This window comes from Thunnus thynnus, chromosome 3, assembly GCF_963924715.1.
Source record: "Thunnus thynnus chromosome 3, fThuThy2.1, whole genome shotgun sequence".
NCBI lineage: Eukaryota > Metazoa > Chordata > Actinopteri > Scombriformes > Scombridae > Thunnus > Thunnus thynnus.
In genome coordinates, this window is record NC_089519.1 from 3,165,037 (window position 1) to 3,192,536 (window position 27,500).

A 27,500-nucleotide genomic window follows, 5' to 3' on the forward strand; every position below is an offset into this window, starting at 1 on the left:
TCGATGTGATATTTCCAATCTGGTATTTTTGGTAAATAGGAGATCATAATTCATCCGTTATAAAGATTCCTGCTGACTGTGTGTGTGTCTCTGCAGTAAGCAGAAGAAAGGCCCTCTGTCCCTGCAGGACTTCAGGCTGATTGCTGTGTTGGGCAGAGGACACTTTGGGAAGGTACCGTTATTTAGTTTTCATTTCACCTCCTCATCAGATCGTTTTACACACGTCTTTATCTGCGTCTGTTTGTCTCCAGGTGTTGTTGTCAGAATACAAGAAGACGGGAACGATGTACGCCATCAAAGCCCTGAAGAAAGGAGATATCATCGCTCGGGATGAGGTGGAAAGGTGTGTGTTTGTTCCTGTGTTTGTGTCATTGGTTGCTGTTATTTCTGCTAAAATGATACATTTCACTGTATTTAATCTGTGCTGCTGCCGCGCCTCAAACCACAATGATTAAAGTTCATCCGTGGGCTGAGTGAGGGTGTCTCATCGACCAAAATAAACATCTAATTATGTCTTAATGTCTCATTTTTTCCTCTTTTTTTTTTTCTCCTCCTCTCTCCTCCTCCCTCCATCTTGAATTTTCTCTCATCCTCTGCATCCTGTCATCTCTCTCCTCTTTCCACCTTTTTTTTTTTTTTTTCTCTCCTGCCCCCTCCAGTCTGATGTGCGAGAAGCGCATCTTTGAGGCCGTGAACTTGTCGAAGCATCCCTTCCTGATCAACCTGTTTGCGTGCTTCCAGACACCAGAGCATGTGTGTTTTGTTATGGAGTACACCGCAGGAGGCGACCTGATGATGCACATCCACACGGACGTCTTCACAGAGCCGCGAGCCGTGTACGTAACGTTTAATGTGTGTGAGATCAGCAAGTCTGTGAACACACTTTTTGCTTTTTGTGAAGTTTGTGAATACGGTGAGAGTTAATGATTCAACTTTATTGTCATTTTGAGGCCTTTGTTAACAGTAGTTTTATATTTTAAGGGTGTTTTTAATATTTAGTTCTTCCTCTATTCCTCTATAAAATTCTATAATCCAGGTAGGAAAATAAAAACTGGAAAAACAAGGCTTTGAAACAAATTTCCATGGTGTCCAGTACATCCAACAAACAATATGAATAATCACTTCATTTTCAGTATACATGGCTAAAATGAAACGCCTACAACTCTGACACTGAAGACATGTGTTTACTGTAGTAGTAGATAAAGTACTGTGTCCCACCCAAAGCTGCATCACTCATGTACAACAGCTGGCAAACAGCTGTTTTTCAGCCCTCAGACTGACGGTTTTGGTAAAAAAAAATTAACCCTTGAAGTGATCTGAAAACACTTACTGTTACTTATGATGAGGGTTACCATGTATGAGTTTGTAATAATGTTTCTTTTGTGTGACTTCAGGTTTTATGCGGCCTGTGTGGTTCTTGGACTTCAGTTCCTCCATGACAATAAGATTGTGTACAGGTGAGTGGAACCCACACAAACCTGTCTCCTCACATGATAGCTGGGTTTAATATCTATGTCTACACAAGAAGCTACAGACTAAAAAAACATCTACCAAATCAAATGAGTGTAAAATATGTTTTATATGAGTTAAGACCTCCACCGAGCTCTGTGTTTCTGAACCAGAAAATGTTCTTAAGAAGCCTCCGATAGCACAAAAAACTCAAATGATTCTCTCTCTTTCTATCTCTTCTCGTACTCTCTGCTGTGATTTATGAAACACTGTGAAGAGACACTGATGATTCTCACCTCCCCTCTCCTCCAGAGACCTCAAGCTTGACAACCTGCTGCTAGACACAGATGGATATGTGAAGATCGCCGACTTTGGACTGTGTAAAGAAGGTGGATGTTAAAGACAGATGGGCTCTTTTTATGTCTGTGCTAAAAAGCTCTCAGCCACAAATAAATTCATGTTTCTGCCTCCGTCTGTAGGAATGGGTTTTGGGGATCGGACCAGCACGTTCTGTGGGACTCCAGAATTTTTGGCGCCTGAGGTCCTAACTGATACTTCCTACACCAGGGCGGTAGACTGGTGGGGGCTGGGGGTCCTCATCTATGAGATGTTGGTGGGAGAGGTGAGAACTAATACTCACACACATCGTGCATGGAGCGATAACTAATCAAACCCAGCAATCAGTGTTTGTTTCTTAGTGGGTGTTTCTATGGAAGTTATGATTTGTGAATTTCCTGTGTGTGTGTGTGTGTGTGTGTGTGTGTGTGTGTGTGTGTGTGTGTGTGTGTGTGTGTAGTCTCCCTTTCCAGGGGATGATGAGGAGGAGGTGTTTGACAGCATTGTGAATGATGAAGTCCGCTACCCACGCTTCCTCTCCACAGAGGCAATTGGTATCATGAGAAGGGTGAGGATAAAAACCACTCATCTTTCATCTGACTTTATCACCCGCAAACAACATGTGACTAATGAAACACTTATTCACCAACATAGTTACAAACTGACACGTCCGCTTACAACCAATCACAGAGTTCACGCTGACGGTTGGCTACAAAATCCCCTTTTTCATTTCTTGCGTGTGTGTGTGTGTGTGTTTGATCGTGAGCAGCTGTTAAGGAGGAACCCAGAGAGACGACTGGGCTCCGGTGAGAAGGATGCAGAGGAGGTGAAGAAGCAGCCATTTTTCAGGGTAAGGAGTCTCACGTTTATACACCAGAACCAGAAAAGAAAAGCAGATTCTGGATTTTTTTTTTTTAATCATTCCTTTTTCTCCGTGTCTCTCCAGAACGTGGACTGGGAGTTGTTGCTGCAGAGGAAGGTGCCCCCTCCCTTCGTGCCCTCCATCGGCGGCAAGGAAGACGTCAGTAACTTCGACGAGGAGTTCACCACCGAAGCCCCGGCGCTCACGCCTCCACGTGAGCCCCGCGTGCTCTCCCGCAAAGACCAGGACAGCTTCCGAGACTTTGACTACGTGTCCGACCTCTGCTAGTGGGCCGTCGGCTCACAGACCTCGAGGAATGTTTAAATATCGAAGGCTTTGCGACGATTTTGTCGGAGCAGATCGTCACGTCTGATTGTTAATTACACTGTGAATGAATGCGGACAGACCGAAGGCAGGCGGTCTGTGTTTTGTGTGTCTGCGGGGGGTTTAAAGATGTTGACTGAGAAAATAAAAGAGGGGGACAGATAGAAGATGGGGTAAAATGCTCAAAGGACAAATACACGGCGGTCGATGCGTCCCCTCTCCGATCACTTTGCAACACACCAGTGACGTTTAGCCTTTAAAACGCCTCCTCCCATCCTCCTCCTACGTGTCAGTGTGGTCACCTGTGCAGCTGCGAGAGGAGGAGCTCGCCGTCTCTTCGTACTGTTGACTGTTTGAGGGTTTGCTCGACGCCTCTCATACCAATGCCTTACATTTATATTTGTATTTGATCCACAGAAAAAAGAAAAAAAATTGTTTTTATTTTGTGGCCCTCTGTATAAAAGCAGCAGGAAGAGTGATACGAAGTGCTGCAGAAATACTCTCCACTGTTTTTAAAAGAGAATTGGCTCGTCAGCTGAATTAGCGACATGCAGAATGAATCTATACTCGAAGCTTATGACGATGACCCGATTATCCAGTCACGCTGACTGATGCAAAGTGAAATTTGAGTCAACTACGGGGTAAAGAACCACTGTCTTACTTCACTGCAATGGACTTTTCTTTGGACTTATATCAACTACCTTTTTAAAATGTGTGTTTAGGTTTTAATATCTGTGACAAAAATATTACAACAATTTCCAAATGAGTCATATTTGATGACAAATGACTCTTGAATGCATCATTCAATACCAGGCACATACATACAATTTGGTATTTTACATCATTTTGATTTTTAAAAAAAGAAAGTGCTAAGTTCACAAGCACAAAATGACACCTATCAGCACAAAAGCTATGTGACATGCAAGTTTTTTCTCTCTTTTTTTAAATTAAAAAAAAAAACTCTGAACACTAAGACTTGATGTACATGTAACAGATTGTCCATTATGGGTTTTTTAGACTCATCCATCCAGTTATCTACATGCTACCAGAGTTTTGTGGACATGAAGTAAGTAATTTCCCTCCGAGACGACGATATATCTGGCTTTAAAACTCATCAAACACTGGTTGTAGCAGCAAAGTGTCAGTTTTGAGAGCTTAAAAATCATCTGTTGTGGTCAATACAAGGTTTCCATCACAGGGGATAAAAATCATCTTTATCTCAGTTGAAACCAATCGATATCTTTAGTGCTTTTTGGAAACATTTGTGTGGCTCCCGCAGCCTCATTAGCCACTTTTTCCACAGTACGACCAATTAGAGCTCGCGGCTTTAGATCCTAGCTAAAAAAAAAAAAAAAGTTCTCTTGGCAATACGTTTCTAAATGAACAACAATATCATAGAGACTCATAAATGTTGGAAGATATGAGCCAGTGGTATAAGCCTTGTTTTGGCCCTGTAGTGGAGGCCAGTCTTGTGTAAAACTTTACCATTTCTGAGAACAGTTAGAGGTTTGTTGTGAAGCTGTATGTATGACAGTGTGGATTTTACTTATCTTGTGTACGACATTACAAAACCATGTGAGAGTATGAGATGACTTATTTTATAAAGAAAACCTGGAGTGAATATGGTGTCCGTGTGTTGGTGTTAATGTGTTTATTCAAACCATAAGCAGAGCTACAGATAAGAGTTGGGCAACATGGATGAAATCACAGCTTATCAGCAAATACGATGACTGTATGTTTTTACAAAATCTATTGAGAAATTGTTTATGGATAAAATAGATGGACAGGAAAGTCACTTTTAGCCTGATCAGATTACATAATTGATAAATCAAGGTTCTTAAGTTGATGCAAAAATGTTAATTTGCTTAATATTGCCATAAAACAGCTGATTTGCAACATTGCAGACAGTTATTATAGAGATAGTCTCCCTCAGTATAAACAGAACAGACACTGATTAAATCTCAGCGCTGTAGCCTTGATTCAAACATGAGAGTTGGACTGCTGCGGGTGGAAGAATCTGTTTCTATTTTTCTTGTTTGTACTGAGAAAACAAACATACCAGTATAAAAAAAAAAAAAAAAAAAGGAAACGGAAAATCAGTTTATTTGAGTGAGTTAGTGTGAGTTTCAGGTCGGCCGGGTAACCAGAGCGCTCAACTCAACCACCTGCTCAAGTGTCCCTGATCAATCCTTTAATCTGTTCCAGCATCACTAACAGGAAAACAACTTCTGTTTTACTGTTTATACAGTTACACATATCACCAAATCATTATAGTGACGGTGAACCAGCATGCATGACAGCAGGACCCTGAAACTGAAGCAGTTAAATGGAATCCAGCTTTTATTAATTTGATTATTTACACCTGTGTTTTCCTGCTGCGACTGACGAACTGTCTTCTGTGTGAAGGACTCATGATATAAAACAAACATTTGAGAAGCTGGAACCACAGGATGTTTGCATTTTGCTTGAAAAATAAAGATTCATCTTTTATATATAAAAAAAAAAAGTTGCCAATTAATTTTCAGTTGTAATGATTAAATGATTTATCAGTCTTTCACAAACACCATTTCCAAGTTCTTACTCTGAGTGTTCAAGACAATGTAAACTCAAGATCCACTTACTTCTTCTGGTGCTTTCAACCACATCATCTTTGTCAGCAGATGTAAAATGAACCTCTACAGTTTCATGACAACGAAGCAAACCCCATCTGCTAATGAAAACCATGTGATTCGGTCGAAAGCGCCAGAATAACCTGTTGCCTCTGAGCTCAAGAATGAACTTTCGAATTCAGCTTTTTAGTCACAAACATAGATGAGAAATCCTGCAGCTGCTCACAATTATGGGAAGTCTGAACATCTACAGCTCCTTGGTAACCGAGCAAACTCATCTTTTAGATGAAGACCATGTAATACTGTAGAAAGGTCCAGAACAAGCAAGTAAGTGGACCCTGAGTTGAGATTGCTTTTTTTTTTTTTTAAACTGCTGTTTCCAAGGTCAAGGATTTGCATGTGTGCGTACGTGCGTGTCTTTCTGTGTGTGTGTGTGTGTGTGTGTGTGTGTGTGTGTGTGTGTGTGTGTGGTATTCCTCACGTTGTGGGGACGTAAATGTGTTTACACAGTCATGTTTTGGGGACTCGCCTCCCTATGGGGATAAAAACCAAGTCCGGGGTGTGTGTGTGTGTGTGTGGGAGGGGGGCGTTATGTTAGGGTTAGGGTAAGTCTCCAGGAAATCAATGCAAGTCTATGCAATGTCCCCAAAAGTGACCTAGGACAACGTGTGTGTGTGTGTGAGTGTGTGTTTGAGTGTGTGAGTGTGAGTGTGTGTTTCAGTGTGTGAGTGTGAGTGAGTGTGTGTTTCTGTGTGTGTGCTGCTGCCTGCCAGAGAGGGGAGTCGAGAGCTCTGCTGGGAACTACATGGTGCTCAATTTTTCAAGATGTCGTCGCTGGAGCAGAGGCTGTCGCGAATCGAGGAGAAACTAAAGCAGGAAAATGAAGAAGCTCGCCGGAGAATCGACCTCAACATCGACATGAGTCCACAGAGATCACGTCCGAGGCCAAGTGAGTGTCCACCGGGGAGGACCGGGGAGTCGGTAACGGCCAGAATAGCCGGGGGGAAAAGCTCGAAGAGGCGGAGGGAGGGAGCGGAGGAGTCGGGGGTGTTATACTGCTAACAGGCTAGCTACATAAACAAACACCGACTCAGCTTGGTCGGTTGGTTTTACTGTCAAACCATTTACTGAACAAGCGGGACAGTTTCTATAGCGACTAAAGCTAAAATTGAACAAACTGAAGCGCTGTCATGAAATATCTGGCTGGCAGTCACGTCCCGAAATCTGTTTTGGTTCTGTCCTGTCAAACATGCTAGGCTAACGCGCTAGCAGTCTGAGTGATAGTCGGTGGCAGGCCCGGCGTCAATCTGAACATTTCATGTAGTTTCCAGTCTGTTAGTGATATATTATGTCAGTGCCATGTATCCCCAGAGTATCTATGATTCCTCACAGACACCATGCAGTGTGTGTGTGGCTGTGACTCTTGCGGCAAAGTCAGTTTTCACTGCCAGTTTTGACCCTTTTTGACGAGACAGACGCTAATTTCTGCGAAGCTAGCAGATCGAGCTAACGTTTCACATACGTTAACCAACGTCCGTTGAAGTGTTGAGATGTAAACACAACAACGACTTTACCCACAAAATGTCAGTTTGCTGCAGACTCATTGAATTGAAGTCTTTCATAGTTTTCCAGTGAATATGAAGTCGGTGTTAAAGGAGGTGGTGAAGCAGTAATGTTGGGCCCAAGTCTGCAACATGCTGACTGACATGCAGCACAGAGACAAGAAGAAAGCTCTTAAAGGACGGGTTCACAATTTTTAAGTATGTCTTAAAACAACAGTCAGGTGCCCAAATAAACATTGAAATAGGTTTTTATTGCTATAATTATTCCTCCTGTTCATACTGACCATTAGAAGATCCCTTCATAATGCACCCACAATGTAAGTGATGGGGCCAAAATCCACAAGCTTCCATCTGTGCAACAATGTATTCAAAAGTTTATCTGAAGTTTATATGCAGCTGCTCAAATGAGTCAAATCAAGTAGATATCTTTCATCGTCACAGTCTTTTTAGTGCCAAACTCCCTCTTTTTGTTACTGTACTTCCACCGCAGCTCAACAGGGAAACACTGTCTGAGGAAACACAAAGAGGGAATTTGATGCTAAAAAGACTGTAAATGTGGCAGATATCCACTTGAAATGAATAACTCAGACTGCTGGAGCCTCATCTATGCTTCGGATGAACTTTTAAATGCATTTTTGCACCAAATGACTGTCAACATACTGAGGATTTTGGCCCCCATCACTTATATTGAAAGCACATTTGAAGGGGATCTTTTAACAGTCCGTATGAACAGGAGGAATGATTACAGCGAGGAAAACCTCTGTCAGTGTTCATACGGGTGCCTGACTGTTGTTTTCAGACAAACTTGGAAAAACTGTGAACCTGTCCTTTTTAAATGTCTTATCTTAGTAGATTTTATCAAGTGCTTGCCAACTATATATGAAATCCATCAACAAAGATCATTCTTCCTTACAGATCACGCCAGCATTCATATGAGATTTCAGTAACATTCACCACAAACCTGCTTTTTTTTTTTCTCTGTTCTTCTTTAAAAATGTGTGATTCCTGAAGTTACATTAGCTGTTAAGTGAGTGAGTGACTTAAAGGATAAGGCTGGTGATATTCTATATTTTTCAGTAAGAAAAACTATGGAATAACACCAGTGTTACCCTTTAATATACACCGCTCACATTTGTGTTTATGTATGAATCGATGGCAGATGTGTGTCAGAGAGAGAACAATGATAGAAGGTCTGTGTTTTTTTTTTTGCTATTTGTTGTATGATGGAGTGTGTGTGTGTGAGAGACGTGTGTGTGTGTGCGCACGTGTGATCGTCTCAGTAGTACAGTGCAGTAATGTGCGTGTGTGTGTATATTTTCTTTCCTCTGTCTAGTCATCGTGATCCAGCTCAGTCCTGCTCCAGCCCCTTCCCAGCGTGCAGGTATCATTCAATCCATCGCTCTCTCTGCCACTGCACCTGTCTCCCCGACCCCTCTACCCCCCCCACCCTCCCCCCCTATGTCACCTCCCCATCTCCTCCTCACTCACTCATCCTCTCTTTCTGTGTTTTTTTTTTTTTTTTTTAGACCACACTTAAACCTATCAGAGAGTGTTCTTGGCTTTTAAAAACATAGTTTAGTTTAGTTTCGCCCCTGCCAGTAAAGCCTAATTGGCGCTTAACATCACTACTGCACTTGTCGTAACTACTCACATTTGTCTTTTTTAACACTCTTATGCACGTTTCTTACACTCAGTGTAATTAAGAGTCTACAGAGGACAAATTATGACTGTAAAATTCACTTGATTCTGTCTGACCAGTACAGGGGTAACAGACCAACTAAACGCAGTAAATTATGTTGCACCAGCTGTTTAAAGTAAAGTTTTTGGGTTTCACAGACATCGTGGATAACTTTAAGCATGCTTTTCAAATGTTGTTTCGTTTCAAACCTCCTCCTCACACTCACAAACTTAACTCTTCACCCTGTATCTGATCGTGTTACCGCTGAATTTTTAAGAGCTTCCACTGATGGATAAAAGTTGAATCCATGTTTGTGAAACCAATCTTTGACCAGCGCTGATATTTTGGCAATGCAGTTATTTGCACCTCCTCCCCTTCAAGTCACATCCTCCCTCCATCTTTCCATCCCTTCTCCTCTCTGTCTGTCTGTCTGTGTGTGTCTGTGCCAGTGGCAGGGCAGTGTTGGTGTGTGTTGATATTGATAGTGTGTGCGTGTGCGTGTGTGTGTGTGCGTGTGTGTGTGTGTGGATGTGTCAGATGATTAACCTTTGTTTTGCTGGAGGCAGAGAATCACAGTGCATGTGGCTTTTTCTGCACGGCACGATGTTTTGGGTTGTGTTTTGTTTGACACGGTCTCTAATCCAGCATCCCCCACTGGTCCGTCTGCAGGAGTGCTGTGAACACTCTTGGCTTCTCTTTCTCTCTCTGTTTTCTTTGTGCGGCAACTGAAGACTCGCCTTCCTGTCCGAGTCTGACTGACTTGACTGTCTGACTTCCAGCTTAGTCTGTGCTATGCAGTTTTGGCCGAATCTCTCCTCTCTGTCTCTCACGTCGGACTGTTTGATGTTGTCTGTTATTCATCTTCTGGCATCTCCCCCACCTCCTTCCTTTTGCAGCGGCACTGTGTGAGCAGGAGGGCAGTGCAGCAGTGCCTGCAACTATGCGCGTTTGTGTGTGTGTGTGTGCGTGTGTGTGTGTGTCTCCCCTTCTCCTCGCTCGGTCTGCCCGTCTATCCTCCCATCCGTCCATCTGGAGCCAGCCGAACTATGGAGATGCGATCCGTGCCAAGGGCTGCCTGAGTCTTCCTTTCTCTCCACACTAATCCCTCCGCCCCTTTTACTAACTGATTCTCCCCTTACAGGCTGATCCATCCATCCATCCACAGGTGACTCATGGATACAAACAGCCGCTGGCTCTCTCAGAGGAGTTGCCAGCCCACATCTACAAAAATAATAATAATTATAATAATAATAATAACAGCTGCATGGTCCTTGAAATGTTTTTCAATCCAGTTAGAAACATTTAAAAAGTAGCTGATGTGAAAATGATAAGTCTGGATTGAAACTCTTAGTAATCAGGGCGTTCATCATACTGTAACTGCTGACTTTGTGTCTGAGCATTTGGCTGCATGACAGATCTGTGTTAATACTGCTTTAGATTATTCTCCTCAAATTTTATAACATCTCTGAAAGTTAGTCAGCGCTGCCACGTACGTTCGATATCACGAGGCCAGCAGAGTTTTAACATGTACTCCAATACATGATTGAGATCTATGACGATGCAGGACCAGAAGTTTTATCTTCCGTTTGGACCTACAGCTGTCATTCATGAGTATCAATAAGACTGTGTGGCTTTGTGTGGATAATAATGGGTTTAATAGCAAACTATGCTTTATCACTTCATGGTCTTCGTTCCAGCCGTCGGTTCTATCGGTCATGATAACGGCACATACTCGCCAAAATATTTGCTGAGATCTGGGAACACGTGATTAAATGATCATAGAGGTCGTAAAATAAATACCCAGGTAAGCAAAAATTAAAAAAGAAAGAGAAAACAAAGGTGAACAGTAAAGTTATTACCTTTTAGAGATGGACTTCATGGTTCAACTTTGACCTGCTGTACTTGCTGTAGTTGTGTGTTCTCACAGTTTCCTGTGCAGTCAGAGACTATTAACATCACGGACACACTCACTTTTGGTTTCACCTCCCAAATAAAAATCTGGCAAAACTATTTGTTTCTATACAACTTGACTGACTGCTTGTTTTTTTTTTAGTGATGTTACCACCTTCTGAGATCTGAGCAGTCACTCCAGTGAGCAAAATGTTATCATAACTATTAAAACCAATGGCTGGAGCTATTAAAATAAAGCCCACGTTGTAATAAATCATAGGTCTCCTTTTGAAAACAACATGTGGGCATCCACATCTCTAAACTGTACCTCCTGAGCTGTTGGCTAACCCTGCGCTGTCTCTCTCTGCCTGAGAATGGTGTGCTTTGGCTCTGAGATAACCGTCCTGTTTGTTTTAACATTGGGTCGGGACATCAGCGAAACAAAAACAAAACTGTAACTTTGTGGGGGGGTGAGAGGGGGGGGCAATAAGTTCATATGCAACAAGTTCAAGTCTAGATAGCAGTGCTGTAGTGAAAGAACTCTTTGATCTCGCCAAGGCCGGTTTCTCTTGGTGTCTCACGGGAAATAACGTTCAGTCGGTTCCACACAGGATATAACAGATCACATTCTTTTCTCATCAGACACTTTGGTTTAGACACTGTGTTCACTATTGGCGCACAACAGCTTTACATCACTAAAATAACGGAGTCAGTGAATGCATGAATAAACATAGCCGTCTTACACCTTCTGGCATGCTGGCCTCTGGTGTAAAACACACTAATCTCCCTCCGGTTTCTAATGTGTCATGTCTCCCCGCCTCCCCCCCCTCCAGCGCTTCAGCTGCCCCTGGCCAACGATGGAGGCAGCCGGTCATCGTCTTCAGAGAGCTCGCCTCAGCACCACCCCTACCCCAGCCGCCCGAGACACATGCTCACCCTGCCCACACCTCCGTACGGCCTACAGAAGAGCCTAGAGAAGTATGACATTCATCTGAGCAATACATAATGAGGAACTGTATTTATAGCAATGTAAGAAGGGTCTTATCGTGTGCATGTGATGATTCCCTTTTGTCACTGTAAATCAGCAACAAATGTTTGATTCGTTCATTAAAATAAGAAACATTCAGCACATTTAAATTTTAAATTATACGCGTTCTCGGAAAGGCAGCTAAATGATAAGTGGTATTGGAAATGCTCACTTATTAGTAAGCATTTTGGCTTTTTAATGACACCCAGGCAATCATAATTTTTGACCAGAACGACTGTCATTTAAAAATGAATAATAAGAACATAAGCACTGATTCCCAAACAGGATGAGTAAATGCAGTCGTTGTATTTTTAATTACGGAGAAGTAATAAGGATGTAAACATGTGTCTCAGTGATGTTAAATATATACTGTACAGTATATTCTCAAGACGGTCACATGAACACGTGCACGCACACAGCACAGCGACATGCAAACACCGGAGGGGGGTGAGCAGCGTGAAGGGTTCATTTAAAGTGGAACAAGTTGTGTCACACTTAATGGATCCACGTGCAGATAGTGTGGGTTGAAGAGATGTACAGAAACACACATACACACACACACAGCGTCCTTTTCTGAGTCAGAAGTCTCTAACTCATCTGCCTATGGCCGTTTTACACTGAAACACGCTTATATATAGCATCTGCGCTCCCTGACGTCGTGTGTCGTTGTGTGTGCGTTTGTCCCCGCAGTGCAGAGATTGACCAGAAACTGCAGGAGATCATGAAACAGACGGGTTATCTGAAGATCGACGGTCAGGTGAGGTTTTCTTCATCCTTTAACACATCAGTCCCAATGAAAAAAAGCAGTTAGGCTGTAATAGTGAGCACAAAGAAGTTGTGTTAAACCATGTTATGAAAGCAGCAGAGCACATCATCTCTATCTGGACAACAACAAGCATCCCTGGCATTTTTCTCTCTTTGACAATAAATAGAATAATATTGTTGCTTTTGTTTTAAAGGGTAAACCTTATTTAGTTTGTTAGTTTTCTCTCTCTTCCGGCCTTCAGGTCCAATATCGCAGTCAGTGTCAGTCAGGGTTTAAAGATGTGACTCACTGCTCTCCAGATTGTTTTTACTTCCTGTCATTAGCCCAGAGGGGCTGCCGCATCACTCACTCAATGAGATGTTACTCACAGCATCTCAGTTATCACTGATTTAATTTTAACGAAGCAGAGATATGATGCATCTTCCCAATGTGTGCTGGTATTGTCAGAAAGGCCACTGGGGGGAAGAGCTTAATTACAGATCAAAACATTTGTTAGTAAATGGCCTAGAGGGGTTTACAAGTCAGCATTGTCCTCTCTGCTCAATTTCAGCTTGAAGACTTTGCATGGAAACAACATTCAGTTCAGAATTTCACCTGTAAAAATATCTTTAGCTTGATCTAATATCTTGTTTTTTTTCTGTGTCGGTGCCTCCTCGTCTGTTCAGAGGTATCCAGCAGAGGTGACAGACCTGATCAGTGAGGGTGAGATCGGCAGCGGCACCTGTGGACAGGTCTTCAAAGTGCGATTCAAGAAGACGGGCCACGTCATCGCTGTCAAAGTAAGACTGCATTCACCCCCCCCCCCCCAAAAAAACAAACAAAAAAAACAGCAGTCCTCTTATTCATTTGAATTGGGGGTAATGCGTTTAGGCTGCCCATGGGGTTCAGCAAAAAACCACAACAGCCATCCAGCAAGAAGAATCAACTTTTGCTGAAATGCAACCTGACATCACGCTGCGGTGGCCAATCAGACCAAAGACGCCCATAAGAGGAAGAACCTTGTTTACTTGTCGACTTTGTTGTCAGCTTCCCAATGAGAGAAAAAGAGGGAGAGAGCGTGAGCGAGCTGAGAGCACGGAGCGTCAGAGAAATAAAAGCACAAATAAACACACCCACACCTCCACACAACCCTGCCGACCTGTTCACTGCTCACACAACCGGCCTCATCTAGATGTGTCTTAGACACAAGCATACAAACACACACACATAATAGTGTTTTACACCTTATTTATCAGTGTACTTCTACCTCATATGTCTTGGTTTGATTCTGAGAGAGATCGTTAGTGTGGTTGGTCGGCAGGTTGACGAGTCAAACAGGAAACATCGGGAGGTAGAGGCTGTTACAAACTTGCAGAAACGTTTTTTTTTTTTTATAGGATCCCCGTTAGCTTCAGCTGATGCGGTTACTAGACATCGTGAGATCCACAAACACACAGACACATACATGAAGTAAACTCAAACATCAGTCAGCACGATGGAAATACAGCAGCAGCTTGATGCTCAGCTGAGCTTGGTATTGCTCTTTCGTTTCCTGTTGTGCTGTGTTTACCAACACAGTGGCAGTAATAACCCCACAAAACAACCTCCTATTTAAGAGATGACTTAATTGTAACCGTCCGAGCTGTTTAACAATTAGGCAGTCACTCAGCTCACCGGAGGAGTCTTTGTTTTGTGATTTCCTAATGGCTTGTTTCTTAACATGCACACCCAGCATGGTATGTGTTTCATACATTCAAATTCTGGCAGGACTCTTAACATGTCTTTTGTGTGTGTGTCACCAGCAAATGCGTCGCACAGGTAACAAAGATGAGAACAAGAGGATCCTGATGGACCTGGATGTGGTGCTGAAGAGTCACGACTGCCCTTACATCATCCAGTGCTACGGCGCCATAGTTACCAATGTGGGTGTCCCCGAAAAACATCACTGCGTTCTTATAACAGCAAAGTTGTAATCCACCACCACAACAACCCAAACAAAATGCAGCTTCAGCTTTATTTTTGTATTTGTACCCAGTGTGACTGCTTTTACACTCATATTTCAGATTGCTTCCTTGCGGTGCTTTCTGTAATGAACTGATAAAAGATATATGTGTGTGTGTGTGTATACCTGTACAGACGGATGTATTCATTGCCATGGAGCTGATGGGAACGTGTGCTGAAAAGCTGAAGAAGAGAATCCAAGGCCCCATCCCCGAGCGAATCCTTGGAAAGATGACAGTGGCAGTAAGTGGAAGAAACACACATATATGTGAAACACTTCTCACATGATTAGTTTGTTCTTATTGTTGTACTGTGTGTGTGTTTCTGCTGCAGATAGTGAAGGCGTTGCTGTACCTGAAAGAGAAACACGGTGTCATCCACCGAGATGTCAAACCCTCCAACATCCTTCTGGATGCTAAAGGTCAGATCAAACTGTGCGACTTTGGCATCAGCGGACGCCTTGTCGACTCCAAGGCAAAGACCCGCAGCGCCGGCTGCGCTGCCTACATGGCGGTGAGTGAAAACACACACACACACACACACACACACACTGTACACGTATGAGCAGCTCACACACAGAGTTATCACAACCTGTCAGACTTGCATATTTGTCTTTGAAGCCTTACAAATATATATATATTTATACTCAAACAATCCAACAGATACATGGATACAAACAGATGCTATCATAAAGCCCATTTTACACGATTTACACGCTGACTTCCTAAACAGTGTTGCATGTTTTTATATCCTTGCAGCCTGAAAGAATAGACCCTCCAGATCCAACCAAACCTGACTATGACATCCGAGCAGACGTGTGGAGCCTCGGCATCTCTCTGGTAAAACTGCTGTCATTTTATCACCATATAGAAAACCTTTTTTTTTTTGTTGTTGTGCCTTTTTATTAAAAACAAGGCAAATTTTACATGAACTAAATTCATATGTAACATTTTCAAATGTGTAAAAATGGAAGAAATCTGCAACAAATATCAAAATGGTTGTAACAAAATATCTTAATGACAAGGTGCCGTGGCTTTAAGAGACTTTGTCATGGATGATGGTGGATGTTAATGGGTCCTTGTGTCCTCTAGGTGGAGCTGGCCACAGGACAGTTTCCCTACAAGAACTGCAAGACAGACTTTGAGGTTCTGACCAAAGTGCTGCAGGAAGATCCTCCTCTGCTGCCTCTCAGCATGGGCTTCTCCCTCGACTTCCAGTCCTTCGTCAAAGACTGGTGAGCAGCACACACATACGGTGTATACTTACAACGTCAAAATCTCATAGTTTAAAAAAGAAACAAACACTATAAATGTAAAATTCACTTATTGCAGCCTCACTTGATGTTTGTGTCTTTTCACAGCCTCACAAAGGATCACAGAAAAAGGCCAAAATACCACCAGCTGCTGGTAAGTCACTGGTCTTAATGGGCTGTAAAAAAATTCTTTTAGTTTAATCAGAATTATCAAATTTTCAAGTGTAACTAAATTCTCTCTCTCTGTGTTTTTTTTGTCTCTTTACCTCGTCCAGGAGCATAGTTTCATCCGGCGTTACGAGGTGCTGGAGGTGGACGTGGCCGGTTGGTTCCAGACAGTGATGGATCGCACCGAGTCGCCTCGCAGCAGCCAGTGTTACAGCCATCAGCACCAGCTCCACTCGCTCTTCAGTAGGTAGCCTAGCCTAGCCCAGCCCAGCCCGGCGTTAGCTTAGCCCTACGCTAGTCTAGCCTAGCTTTAGCTTCGCCAAGCCCAGACTTAGTCTGCCCTAGTCTAGCCCAGCGTTAGCAGCTAAGCCTAGCCTTAGACCCAGCCCGCCTGGCCATCTGTCCACTGGAGAACCTGAAGAGCCCTTAGAGGAGGGCGAGACGGAGACTCGATGGATGGACGGATGGATGATTGTCGGAGAGATGGACTGATGGATGGATGGATGGATGACACAGGTGGTTCTGTTTATCGGTGTGTTGAATCTGGACAGGCAGACATGGGAAGGAGGGAACAGAGAAAAAGGTGCACACTGTAGTTAGCTTCATTACGTCTCGTCTATCACATCTATCACATCACGGCACATCACAGTGTGTGTGACAGCCACACACACACCTACATACAAACTCTGTGTATGTGTGTGTGTGTGTGTGTGTCTTGAATGTGTTTCTACATTTCCTCCACTTTTCATTAGTCATTTACCTACATGTCTGTCTCCAGCATTGATCCAAGCCGTTGGATTAGTCAACAGAGTAGTCACTACACACTGGAACAAAGCATCTGCTACATTAGCAAACATGAATCTCTTTTGTACATAAACATTATGGAGGACACAACAATTTCCGGTGCAATTATGATTCTTCAGGTGTTTCTACTATCACACATTCTCAGGCTGTGTGTGTGTGTGTGTCTGTGTGTGCGTGTGTGTGTGAGAGAGAGAGTATGTGCGTGTGTATGGATACATATCAAGACACAGTCACTGGTTGTTTTTAAAAGTGAAATGATATTTCCTAGTCATTTATTCACCTTCACACTAAAGCTCTAACACACAAACTGTAATGAATGTGTCTATTGGCCTGTGCTTCATTTTTAACATGTAAGGATCGTAATTCTCATTAACATTTAATATGAAATATGTTTTAGAATACCCATCGTTTTATTTAGCAGCTGCATATTTGGAAAATGACAATGAAAAAGAATTACAAAAAAATTAGCGTTGCATCTTAGCTTTGTAGAAAATTGGTCATTTATGGATTTGTTTGTTTGTTTTGTTGTTTTTTTTATTCAGAAAGAATTTGCTGACCTAAAAGAGCGTTTATAAGAGATGGAAGTATACTAAGAAGAGAAAAGAGGAAGTAGAAGAAGAGGGGTTATAGTTTCTATGACCATTCGGAAGACTGAATAACTGTTACTGGTGGAAACAAGAGAAACGCTGGAGGTGAAAATGGGAGCAGAGAGCTTTTTTTCGTTCAGAAGGCAAAAGAACAGGAGTTTATCTTGTACAAAGAATATATAAACGGTGTAGATCTTATTACCTGTGGAGCATTTCTTTACTTCACTCTCCGTTTGTCTACCTCTCCCTCTTTGTCCACCTCTCTGTCTGCCTCTGCTGTTTAGTGTGACGTAGAGCTCCACAGTGTTACCAGACCAAAGGCTGCATGTAGGTTGTTGTTGTTGTTGTTGTCGTTGGAGGCCGAGAGACTCTGACCTGCTCCTGGAAAATGTCGAACATTGAGAGGACGCACAGTCTTGATAAAGCAGGCGGTGATGTTTTTAGGGTCTCAAACTACCAGCCTGCGGGGCCACTAGATCACAAAGCCGCCCACATGTTTAGAATTGATTTGTCTTATGGGCCCATAAACCATCAAAGGCTTTTTGTTTTATTCTATCCATAAATCTCTTTTCTCACTCTTTCAGGACTATTTTAAAGTGTTGCAACTAACAGTTTTAATGTTTTCATTATTGATTCATCTCCTAAACAATGAATGAATCATTCAGTCTACTACATTTCAGACGTTTCAAAGGAAAGCATTTCAAAGCAAACTATTTTTTTATGCGGTCCCACCAGGAGAAAAACAACGTGGTTAACGGTCCCCCGGGCAGTTTGACATTGAGACCTCTGACCTAGAAGATTGCTAAAATGAAATTGAGTGTGTCAGGCTCCGTAAAGCATCTGAACTAGTCGAGGTGTTGTGAAACTGTTATGTGTAGATGTACTTTAATGAGCGCAGAGCAGTCACAGCCAAAGCCTGCTAGACGTGCAGACTCGAACCTCCCCCCTCCCCCCCCCACCGTCACGCACCGAACCAAATCACTGCTAGACACAGAGAACTGAGGAGCGGCAGCGATAGAGAGAGGAAACCGTTAAGTGTCCGAGAGAGAGAGAGAGAGAGATAGATAGAGAGAGATCCAGGAATGTTGTCAAGATGGCAGAAAAGATGAAACAAAACGACAGGAAAAAGAGAGGATGAGGACAGCGTGAGGTAAGAAAGAAGGGATTGCTAAGAAAGTGAGATGGGAAGTTAAAAGGAAAGTCATGTGATTGATACAGACGACAGGAAGTAAAGTTTGTGAAAGAGGAGAGCAGAAAACATCGGCTCTGAGGCTAGCTAGTTATTGTAAAAAGCTTTCATGGTGTTACACCAACCTACCAATTCTGATTTTAGCGAGCGAGTTAGCGTGTTTATGATGTTTACTGTTCTGTTCAAATCATGTTATTTATTTACATTGCTACTGCTGCTACTTTTTTTATTGCTTTAGACGCTGCTGTCACTTCTTTTCCCCAAAGGACAAATACTTTATTCTTTTTTTTTTTTTGTTTTTCTTTTAAGCCAAATAAGTGAAATAATGCAATGTCTACACATGTTACCAAATACAGAAGAGCAAGTCTGAAGAAGGTGAAAGCAAGTGAGCGATGGCAGGACGGATGAAGGGAGGTCGGCTTCACAGAAAGTACTAACTCACACACGAAATATAAACACACAGCTCACCTCAAATGTAGCTCTATGTGTAAAGGAAGCAGTTAATCGTTTATATCCCATCGTCACACTACAAATGTACAGTGTAGATTTGATTTGGGGGGGGGGGTGGGGGAGGGGGAGGGGGAGGGGATGTCTGTCTGTCCAGATGCTTTTTTGTCACTTCCATCCTTTCCTCTGTCCATCCATCCCTCCATCTGTCCACAGGTCGCCTACAAGCTTGACAACCTTGACAGTTCACACCAAAGGTGTCCACAACTCGACGAAATACGAAAGAGCGTTGTTGTTATTGTTATGACTATTGTTATTGACATTATAATTGATTACTCTCAGCTATGATATGTATGAAATCTCTTTTATAGCTAGCGGGAGAAGGCGTAGGGGCGGCGCTGTAGTGCAGCAGTGCCTGTGTGTGTGTGTGTGTGTGTGTGTGTGTGTGTGTGTGTGTGTGTGTCATATATATTGTACAGGGGGAGACTGGTGCATTAACACACGACAAGGGCCGAGCAATAAAACCAGCTGGTTCGTTCTTCTACTCAGTGAATCAAACTCAACAAAGCGGCCTGTATCAGGAAGCAAGTTCAACTTATTCTGGCTCTCTTTGGGCTTCACTGACCCGCCGACCCGATCACAAAGCTCAGTTAACTCAGAGTCAGTTGATCCACCTACAGACCTCCTGGCATTGATTCTACGAGTCTCTGAACTCTATCGGAGGGATGAACACCATTCTTCCAAAAGATATTCCCTCATTTGGGGTTTTGATCTGTAAGGCTAAAATAAATGTGGAAATTATCATAAATTTAAGTCACAAGAGATTTTAACAGTAAAAATTGAAGCAGCAGAGGCAGAAATCCCCTGACTTCAAGTCCCAGAGTGTGGGTGGAGCTCCAGAAACTCTGCATCCTCAGAAGCTATTTTATCAAACTTTGGAAAGCACCTGAATTCCTTGTGACGTGTGAACTGAACGGTGTAGTTCACCGTTAAATACCGCTGGCATATTCAACATGTTGATCAGATAAAGTGACGGATCTAGAGTGTAAAAGCAATGTGCCAAATACAGGGGTCTCTAACTGACAGCTGGGACCCCCTCTAACTCAATTTTAGGGGGGGTCTCAATAATGTGTCTAGTTTTTTTATTTTTTTTATTTATCTAAACAGTGCAGTTTATTTGTATGTAACTTCTAAACTCAGTGGACACGTGGTTGTCTAAAAAAACAATTTGACATAATTATCATGGAAATCAAAGTATTTCTACTGACATGTTAAGAATGTTGCTTTGTTTCTCTTTATTACTTATTTAATTGTGAACAACCTTTCTGGTTGATGACTCCATTTTTCCAGTGATCTGATTGGTCAGTAGGCGGTCAGTTGGCAGTTTTTGATTGGAGTGCAGCACAGGTTACCATGGTGATCTACCACAAGATAAAAATGAGACATCCTTGTGACGCTAGAAAACCTGAGTGAAGTCAGAAAGAGAGCCGGATCATCCACTCCCGTCTCTTGCTGTTACAGGCCTGTGAGCAGACGTGATGGCGCGCCGGCACATCGCCGTTAGCTCGGCCTTTGTCAGGTTTTAATCTGGAGTCCAGGTTCCCGACCCGGAACTGGTTCAAAGCCACGGTTTACCTTCAACATTAGCAAAATCGCTCTGCTGTCGGTTGTCTTGTCTCTTGTAAACTCTCCAAATAACAGGATTCAGGGTCAAGACAGATTTATATACACCTGAATCTGGTGCTTAGCAACCATCAGCTGTACTGAACTTGCAGCGCAGCGTTACTCGTCGGTGCAGTTTCAAAAACCGTGACTCAAGGAGACGGTGCAACGTTCACTGTTTGTGTCTCCAAAACTCAAAGCTAGACCCAGTCTCCCGCTGTCGAGATCCTCCGTTGTTAAGCTGTATTTTACAAAAAAAAAAAACACACGCACACACTCGCTCAACCGTGCTGTCTGTGTGCGTTTCCATCCAAACACCTGATTGGGTGACGCTGCACCTCTGTGAAACCAGGTCAGGCAAGGTGTGCATCTGCTCAGAACGACTGTCAGTGTGTGTGTGTGCCGGGAAGCAAAACATCACTCATGTACACACACACACCCACACCAAATGTATAAAAGTTATCCCATCCTACACAGCGATGCTGGCTACTGCCAATAGTGGCTTTATGTGTATATTAGCTTGCCAGGTGCGAGGCCAGCGCTGTATTAAAAACAGTAAAGCTAGCTCATAGCGTGTACCTGCGCTGTGCCTTGGCACCGAAGGGGGAGTGTGTGTGTGTGTGTGCGTGTGTGTGCGCGCGTGTGTGTGTGTGTCGTAACCCCATCTGTAAGTAAACCAAATATCATTTTCACTATGCAGTCATTCAAACCATGTCGGCTTGCTTCAACGAGGGGAAAAAAAGCCTCCTGTACATACACAGATTTACGGATAAACTGGAGTTAGCGACAGTGTGAGATGTTTTTCTTTTCGACTCCCCCCCCCCCCCCCTCCCTTTCCCCTCCCCCCCAAGTGTGATTAACATCACCGCCTTCAGCTAGTTCACAGAGAAAACAGAGAGCAAGAGATATGTTTTGAATGAGCTGACAAATATTTAAGGATTGTATCGGGGTCGGGGAGGGACTGGGGTTAGACTGGGGTTTGTAGTTTTTGGGGGGAGGTACAGATCAATGCTGTAAAGTATATCAATTGCATGTTATTGTCACCGCTATAACTGCCATTGTTTTGTTTTTGTTTTTTTTGTTGTTGTTTTTTTTTTCTTCCAAGACAACAGTTGTTTGGGGCGGGATGCACAAAACTTTATCCTTATTTATGATTTTTACACATATAGTCTGTATTTTTGTTTTTGCGAAAATGTTGAATTGTTGTGTACGTAGGAAAAGACACACTTTTTCTTTTTTTTTTTTTCTTTTTTTTTTAATTTTCTCCATCAACTTTGCAATATACTTTTTCACTTCAGACCCGTCACTTGTCGTTGAAGAAGAGGATGAGGAGGAGGAGGAGCTGTATCTTTATTAGCAGACAGTGTTTGTTAGAAAAACATCCTGTTTCCCCTCATGTGCCGTGTGTCTTTCTTTTCACTTAGCTGTGTGTGTGTGCGTGTGTGTGCGCGTGCGTGTGAGATGTTTATTCGTCTACCAAAAGTCTTTATTGATGGTGATTATTATTATTATTATTAGCGTTTATTTTTGTCCGTTGTTTTGTTTTTTATTATTATGCTTACTATGATTACTGTTTTTATTATTATTTTTTTTGTTGTTGTTGTTGTTATTATTATTCAGGGCAAAGATGACACCAAATTGAACAAAGAAATAAGAAGACAGTGCTGAGAGCTGGACAGTGTTGTCCTTCTCTCAACAGGTTTCTTTTACTGGCGAGGTGGAGCGGTTGTTTTTCTCACGCTGTAGTGTCTGTCCACCTTATTTAACCCGCCACATAAAGATAACCTCTGAGCTGAAAGTCTAATAGTATTTTATTATTATTATTATTATTATTATTTTTATTATTATTATTATTATTATATTGTTTTCCTTTGATCAGATATCATGATCGATTTATTACTTGTTACCCCAGTTTGGGTCATAAATTGTGTGCTGTTATTTTATTATTTCCCCCTTCTCATCCCTGCCCACTGCTTTTGGATTTTATTTTTTATTCTATTTTATTTCATGATTATTATTATTATTTTTTTATTCTTTCTGGTTTGTTTGATGCTGTAGTAGCGAGCTGATTGGTCAAATACCAGAGCTTTTTTTTTTTTTTTTTTTTTTTTCTAATGCTGAGACTGTCATGACTGATGTTGCACTTGTGATGGGTTTTTATTTAGTTTTTTGTTTCGTGTTGCAGACTGGGATTGTTGTTCGGAGAGGAGAATACTGGGTGTGAAAATGTGCAAACATTTTTATTTTTTTTTTCCTTATTTTCTTAAAGTCACAGCAGTTATTTTATCAATCATAGATCTGTGACACAGAGCAAGAAAATGATTCAACAGTGTATTTTTTTCACTGATATTTATTTATTGGTTATGTTTGTGTTTTTTTGGTTTGTTGTTTATGTTTATTGCTTTTTTGCGGAGGGCAAACAGGACTCAAGGTAGAGGAGAAGTCAAAAGATTTGGCGTTTTACTATGAAATATTGTATTCAGCCATCACACTAACGTACCGTCTGTAAAGTGACAGATCAACAGGTTACAACAGAAACCTACAGCACAGTAAAGTGCACTGTCTGACATCCATTATTTTGTTTACTGTTTACCCTCTCAGAAGGCCCCAACAAACAAACTGCTCATGGTTTCAAGCTGAGTATCCACAGCATGGTGTATTTGAACTCTAGTGCTTTGCTAAGAATCACAGTTAAAGCTTGTATTGTTTGAAACTTGGATGGTTTTTAAATCAGTAAATACTGAATGCCAGCTACAAAGCAGACTAGATTTTGTTGTTTTTTTTTTTTGAGTTTTAGGTATTTGAGCTGATGATAACTACTATGTAAGTGTGTCCTGTTAGCGAGGTGGGACACGCTGCTTTGAAATATCATCATCGAGGTTTGTTCTCAGTCTAGATCGCATGACTTTGCTAGTTTGCAGGGTGGGGGGAGGGTTGACTTCAGCTGCAGTTCAAAGTCTTCTTGTATGTACGACACCATGGATATATTGTCTTGACAGTTGTATCGATCGACACAGCTTTACTGCCTGGTTCTTTTTATTTTTGTTGTTTTGTTTTTGTTTTTGGCTGTATTTTATTTCCCTCCCCCCACCCCCACCCCCCGAGTCTCATTTCAAACAGAATAAATGCCATTATATTGTGAATACCTCAGGATTTTTTTGGAGAAAAAAAATAATAAAACACTTAAAAATCAAATAAATAAATAAAAACTCATAAAAAGTTGACTTGTCACAGTGGCATTTTTTCATTTTCATGTCCCAGCAGAGGTGTTTCATAAAGTTTCATACTGTGTGTTTCCAATGAACCTCAATTTAACTGCTTGTAGAAAAAGTCAACTAGCAGCTAGCAGAGGGGATCCGGTGGCTCTGTTATGCTTTGGGGGAGCGTTTTGCATGGGTCCACTTGTCCCCTTAGAGGGAAGGGTCACTGCTAATCAATACAAAGTTGTTCTGAGTGATCACCTTTATCCTATGCTGAAACATTTCTATCCTGACGGGAGTGGTCTCTTCCAGGACGTCAACGCCCCAATTCACAGGGCACAAGTATCATGAAATGCCCTCTCAGTGTGCCCACACAAAGGGGAAAACATAGAAAAGTTCTGTAATGACTATCTAGTTAAGGGTAAATCAGGATGAAATACCCTGTAGAGTGCCACTATATGTGACAATCTGCAATGGAAAGTGTCCTCATGGTGCTCTTTCAGTGGAAGAAACTGTGATCGTGTCCTTTAATGCAGAGCCATATGATGCTGTTGTAATGGGGTAAGCTGGATCTTCTGTATGAGTGCACTACTAGTGAACAAAAAGGAATAAGTGCACTCTGAGGTTCCCTAAAGTCTAACATACTGAAGTGTAGAATTGGCCAGCGACACATCCAGCGGGTTTTTGGACGGACCTTGACTGACTGCTCAGTGGGACCGAGCAGCACTACGTTCACTGGACCAATAATCAGCCAGATTTAATGCATGATTCAGCTACCTGACATTTGGCAAAATTCACCGAAACTTTTGGAGCGACCGAGAATCAAGATGTGGTCGATGGTGAGAATGCTTTTGTTTTGTGAAAATGTCTCTTTGTCCGTCACAATGTGTATGTGGCTGCATGACGGTAAATATCCTTAAGGGGGGGGGGGCATATTAAACCCCTTTTCCACAAGTTTATACGGTTCCCTGTGGACTTAAAATGTGTCAGACAACTATGCTAACATAAGCTGCTCCATCCACACTCATAATAACATCATTTAAATGTATAAATACGGCAGCGACGTTATTGTACCAGAACCATTCAAGTAGCAGTTCAACAATATCCTAAAAAGTAGAAAAACATTATCAGCAAAATGTACTTAAAGTATCTTACTCTGCAGAGTGATATATCATCATATATGACATTATTAAATCATTAATACTGATGGATTTGGTGTGTAAGCATCATTTTACAGTTGTAGCTGAGCGAGGTGGAGCTAGTTTGAACTGTTTTATACACAGTTCAGCGGTTTAAGCGCCCTCCAAAATATAAATACTTTTACATGAATTTCTTACATTTTGCATTTAGCTCAAAGCCCCTCTATAGACTCTTAGTCTAGTTAATTATGTTAAGAAACTCCCTGGAAAGCAGTATTGATACTGACTGGCTTATCCTGGTAAATTAAAGAAAATGTATTTGAATTGAGACACTTTCTGATAATGAATAATGTGGCACAGCCATGAACATTTTACATGATGAAGTTTAAATGAATAGAAACTTTCATTTCCTCAGGAGTGCGCGCGTCCCATGCGATGGCTGCAGATGATCTTCCTTACATATGAAGATCGTACGATCCAGCAGTCAATGCAGCGTCCACGTATATATGTCTATGCTCCAGCCGCTCAGGAGGCGACGTCAACAGACCATGAAACAAACTATAGTGGTCGGATTTTACTTCTTTTTCTCGTTCTTCGTTTCGACGATCTGACGTCAGCTCGTCAGCAAGGTAGAAAAAAAATGTTGCAAACGAAGCATCAAAGCAGGCAGAAGCCCTGAGTTTTGACTTGCAGGAAGCATTTATACATACGATCATCTCAAGCTTCAGAACTTTGACCATGTTTAACAGTAAAATCACAACAGAAAATCCGATACGGGCCCTTTAAAGTCATAATGTGTACTGAACGGATGTCAACTGTGAATGTCAATTATCTATCAATTATCAATCCCTGCTGAGGAACACAAACCTCCTTGAAATAATACAACAAATTGGCAAAATAAACTCATCTCACCACATTTTTCTGCACCCTTCAAATTATTTTCTTCCTGCTTTAGGAGCTCTGGCTGCCTACAACATGGGAACAGAAAGAATGGACCCCAACAACGTGGACGCTCACACTACCAGGGGGGGTTTGGGGGGGGGGACTATTCCAGTGATGTCACTGCCAGGGCCCAGTACTATGAGAATCATTTGTTTTAACTCTGAGAGCTCCCCCATTTCTGAGTTAAAGTTATATTTAAACAGCAAATACCAACATGAAGTAGAATTAGACAACACTTAGTTTTCATTTGGACTCACTACTTCAGAATCCACCTTAAAAATATGTCACAGTATCTTGTGATTGTTTTCTCGACTGTGAGACAAATTACATATTTGTGTGTCTGTTACTGTCTTGCAAAGGTCTGAGTCCTAATCCATCATTTTTTTCAATACTTATTGAGAATTAGTTGACCCACACTTCATCAGAAATGATGATAATAATTTAATTTGATAATAAAGTATTTATAGGTCATTCATGATCACCCACTTGTTGTTTTGTTGTTGTTGTTGTTTTTCTCAATGTTGTACAAAGTTGTATGAAACAAGAGGTTAAAATAATATAATAAATAATAGTTTTAAATATATTTTTTAAAAAGTTGTCCAAGTTTGCATTTTTTAAAGGAGTTGGTGTGCTCATCAGTGAAATCAAGCAAATCAAATGAAGTTCTCAGCATGACTGATTGATATCTGTGTCATTTTATATCCTTTTATAATTTTATAAATGCAATTATCTTAAAGTGGACAAATGCGTATCAGTGTATCAGTGGATCAATAAAGCTATCAGTCCAGTATATATAATCCTGAGTCATGTCTTTTCACTAAATGTCAAGTGGATACATTTACAGACATGTACACACACAACATCCTCCAGCATCACTGTGAGCAGGTGTAAGAGTTCCTGCATGCTGATCTTGTTATGTCTGTGCCACAGTTGAGCTGTAAGAACAAACAGTAAAGTCCTGACAAAAATTAACAACACAACTTATTCTTCTTAACCATTTGTGACTTTTAGTCCTTAGTATTGGTCAAACTCCAAAAACACTGGATCCTACAATTCCCATGATGCAGTTCTCATGACAGGGACGGTACAAAAGGAAACATGATTCATTCTCATATATATAAACCATCATCTCTGGTGTCATTGTTTTACTTTAATATTTTCATACATTGGATCCTTATTTATTAACTCACCTGCCTTCAAAATGTGCTTTACAAAGTTCATTATCACTGAATTTCTCCAGACTGACACGCCTCTTATTCTTAGGAGTTTCTCCTAACTCGGCCAGTCAGGAGAAACGTTTAGTCGTAGGAGGTTTTGTAAATACGACTCCTGATTTGTGAGTAAGACTTTGGTTTCACACCTCAGCTTGTAATTTCCAGTTTTGTCCACAACAGGGTGCACTATTCATTCAATGTTAGCTCTTAACCTGAGACACATAACTGACGTGACTCCCTCCACAACAACCTGTTTCAGATCTGACTTTTCAAACTTCAGTCACTATGTTTTAAATAATTGTTGTATGACTGTGAAAGAATCCTGGTGGGGCAGCAGATGTGATGGATGGAGAAGATTTGAACAAACAAACATTTTAGAAATGGTATCCAGATGATGTGTTTTAGTGTATCTC

The 27,500-nt window shown here is 41.7% G+C and overlaps 2 protein-coding genes across 9 annotated transcripts in view; both read left to right on the top strand.

Moving 5' to 3' along the window:
• Nucleotides 1-4,592, top strand: part of pkn1a (protein kinase N1a) — a 50,294-nt gene extending 45,702 nt beyond the window's left edge. For all 4 annotated transcript variants that reach the window (XM_067580667.1, XM_067580674.1, XM_067580666.1 and 1 more), the window contains exons 15-23: nt 97-172; nt 252-343; nt 660-836; nt 1,395-1,457; nt 1,762-1,838; nt 1,929-2,071; nt 2,246-2,353; nt 2,555-2,635; nt 2,732-4,592. In XM_067580667.1, the coding sequence (XP_067436768.1) occupies nt 97-172; nt 252-343; nt 660-836; nt 1,395-1,457; nt 1,762-1,838; nt 1,929-2,071; nt 2,246-2,353; nt 2,555-2,635; nt 2,732-2,935 (1,021 nt within the window). In that variant the 3' untranslated portion in view covers nt 2,936-4,592. The remainder of the gene's footprint in view (nt 1-96; nt 173-251; nt 344-659; nt 837-1,394; nt 1,458-1,761; nt 1,839-1,928; nt 2,072-2,245; nt 2,354-2,554; nt 2,636-2,731) is intronic.
• A 1,642-nt stretch (nt 4,593-6,234) lies between these two features.
• map2k7 (mitogen-activated protein kinase kinase 7) lies at nt 6,235-23,711 on the top strand. Of its 5 annotated transcripts, XR_010925559.1 has the most exons (14): nt 6,235-6,529; nt 8,476-8,523; nt 11,544-11,688; nt 12,428-12,494; nt 13,169-13,282; nt 14,285-14,404; nt 14,619-14,726; nt 14,817-14,996; nt 15,242-15,322; nt 15,575-15,717; nt 15,844-15,889; nt 16,011-16,146; nt 17,250-18,913; nt 19,147-23,711. XR_010925559.1 is itself a non-coding variant. In XM_067580729.1 (13 exons), exons 1-13 carry the CDS (start codon nt 6,406-6,408, stop codon nt 17,261-17,263), a joined length of 1,326 nt encoding a protein of 441 aa, XP_067436830.1. In that variant the 5' UTR covers nt 6,235-6,405; the 3' UTR covers nt 17,264-23,711. The 5 variants fall into 5 exon arrangements, 3 of the variants coding, with proteins under 3 accessions (XP_067436830.1, XP_067436820.1, XP_067436843.1); XM_067580729.1 differs by having other exon boundaries at nt 17,250-23,711; XM_067580719.1 differs by lacking the exon at nt 17,250-18,913 and having other exon boundaries at nt 21,891-23,711.
• The last annotated feature ends 3,789 nt before the right edge of the window (nt 23,712-27,500 follow it).

What these genes read in the sequence shown, in the direction of transcription:
- map2k7 (XM_067580719.1), top strand. Translation starts at nt 6,406, where the DNA reads ATGTCGTCGCTGGAGCAGAGGCTGTCGCGAATCGAGGAGAAACTAAAG. An exon ending in ATCTGAAGATCGACGGTCAG is followed by an intron (nt 12,495 to 13,168) that starts GTGAGGTTTTCT and finishes TCGTCTGTTCAG; the next exon opens with AGGTATCCAGCAGAGGTGAC. An exon ending in GGAGCCTCGGCATCTCTCTG is followed by an intron (nt 15,323 to 15,574) that starts GTAAAACTGCTG and finishes TGTGTCCTCTAG; the next exon opens with GTGGAGCTGGCCACAGGACA.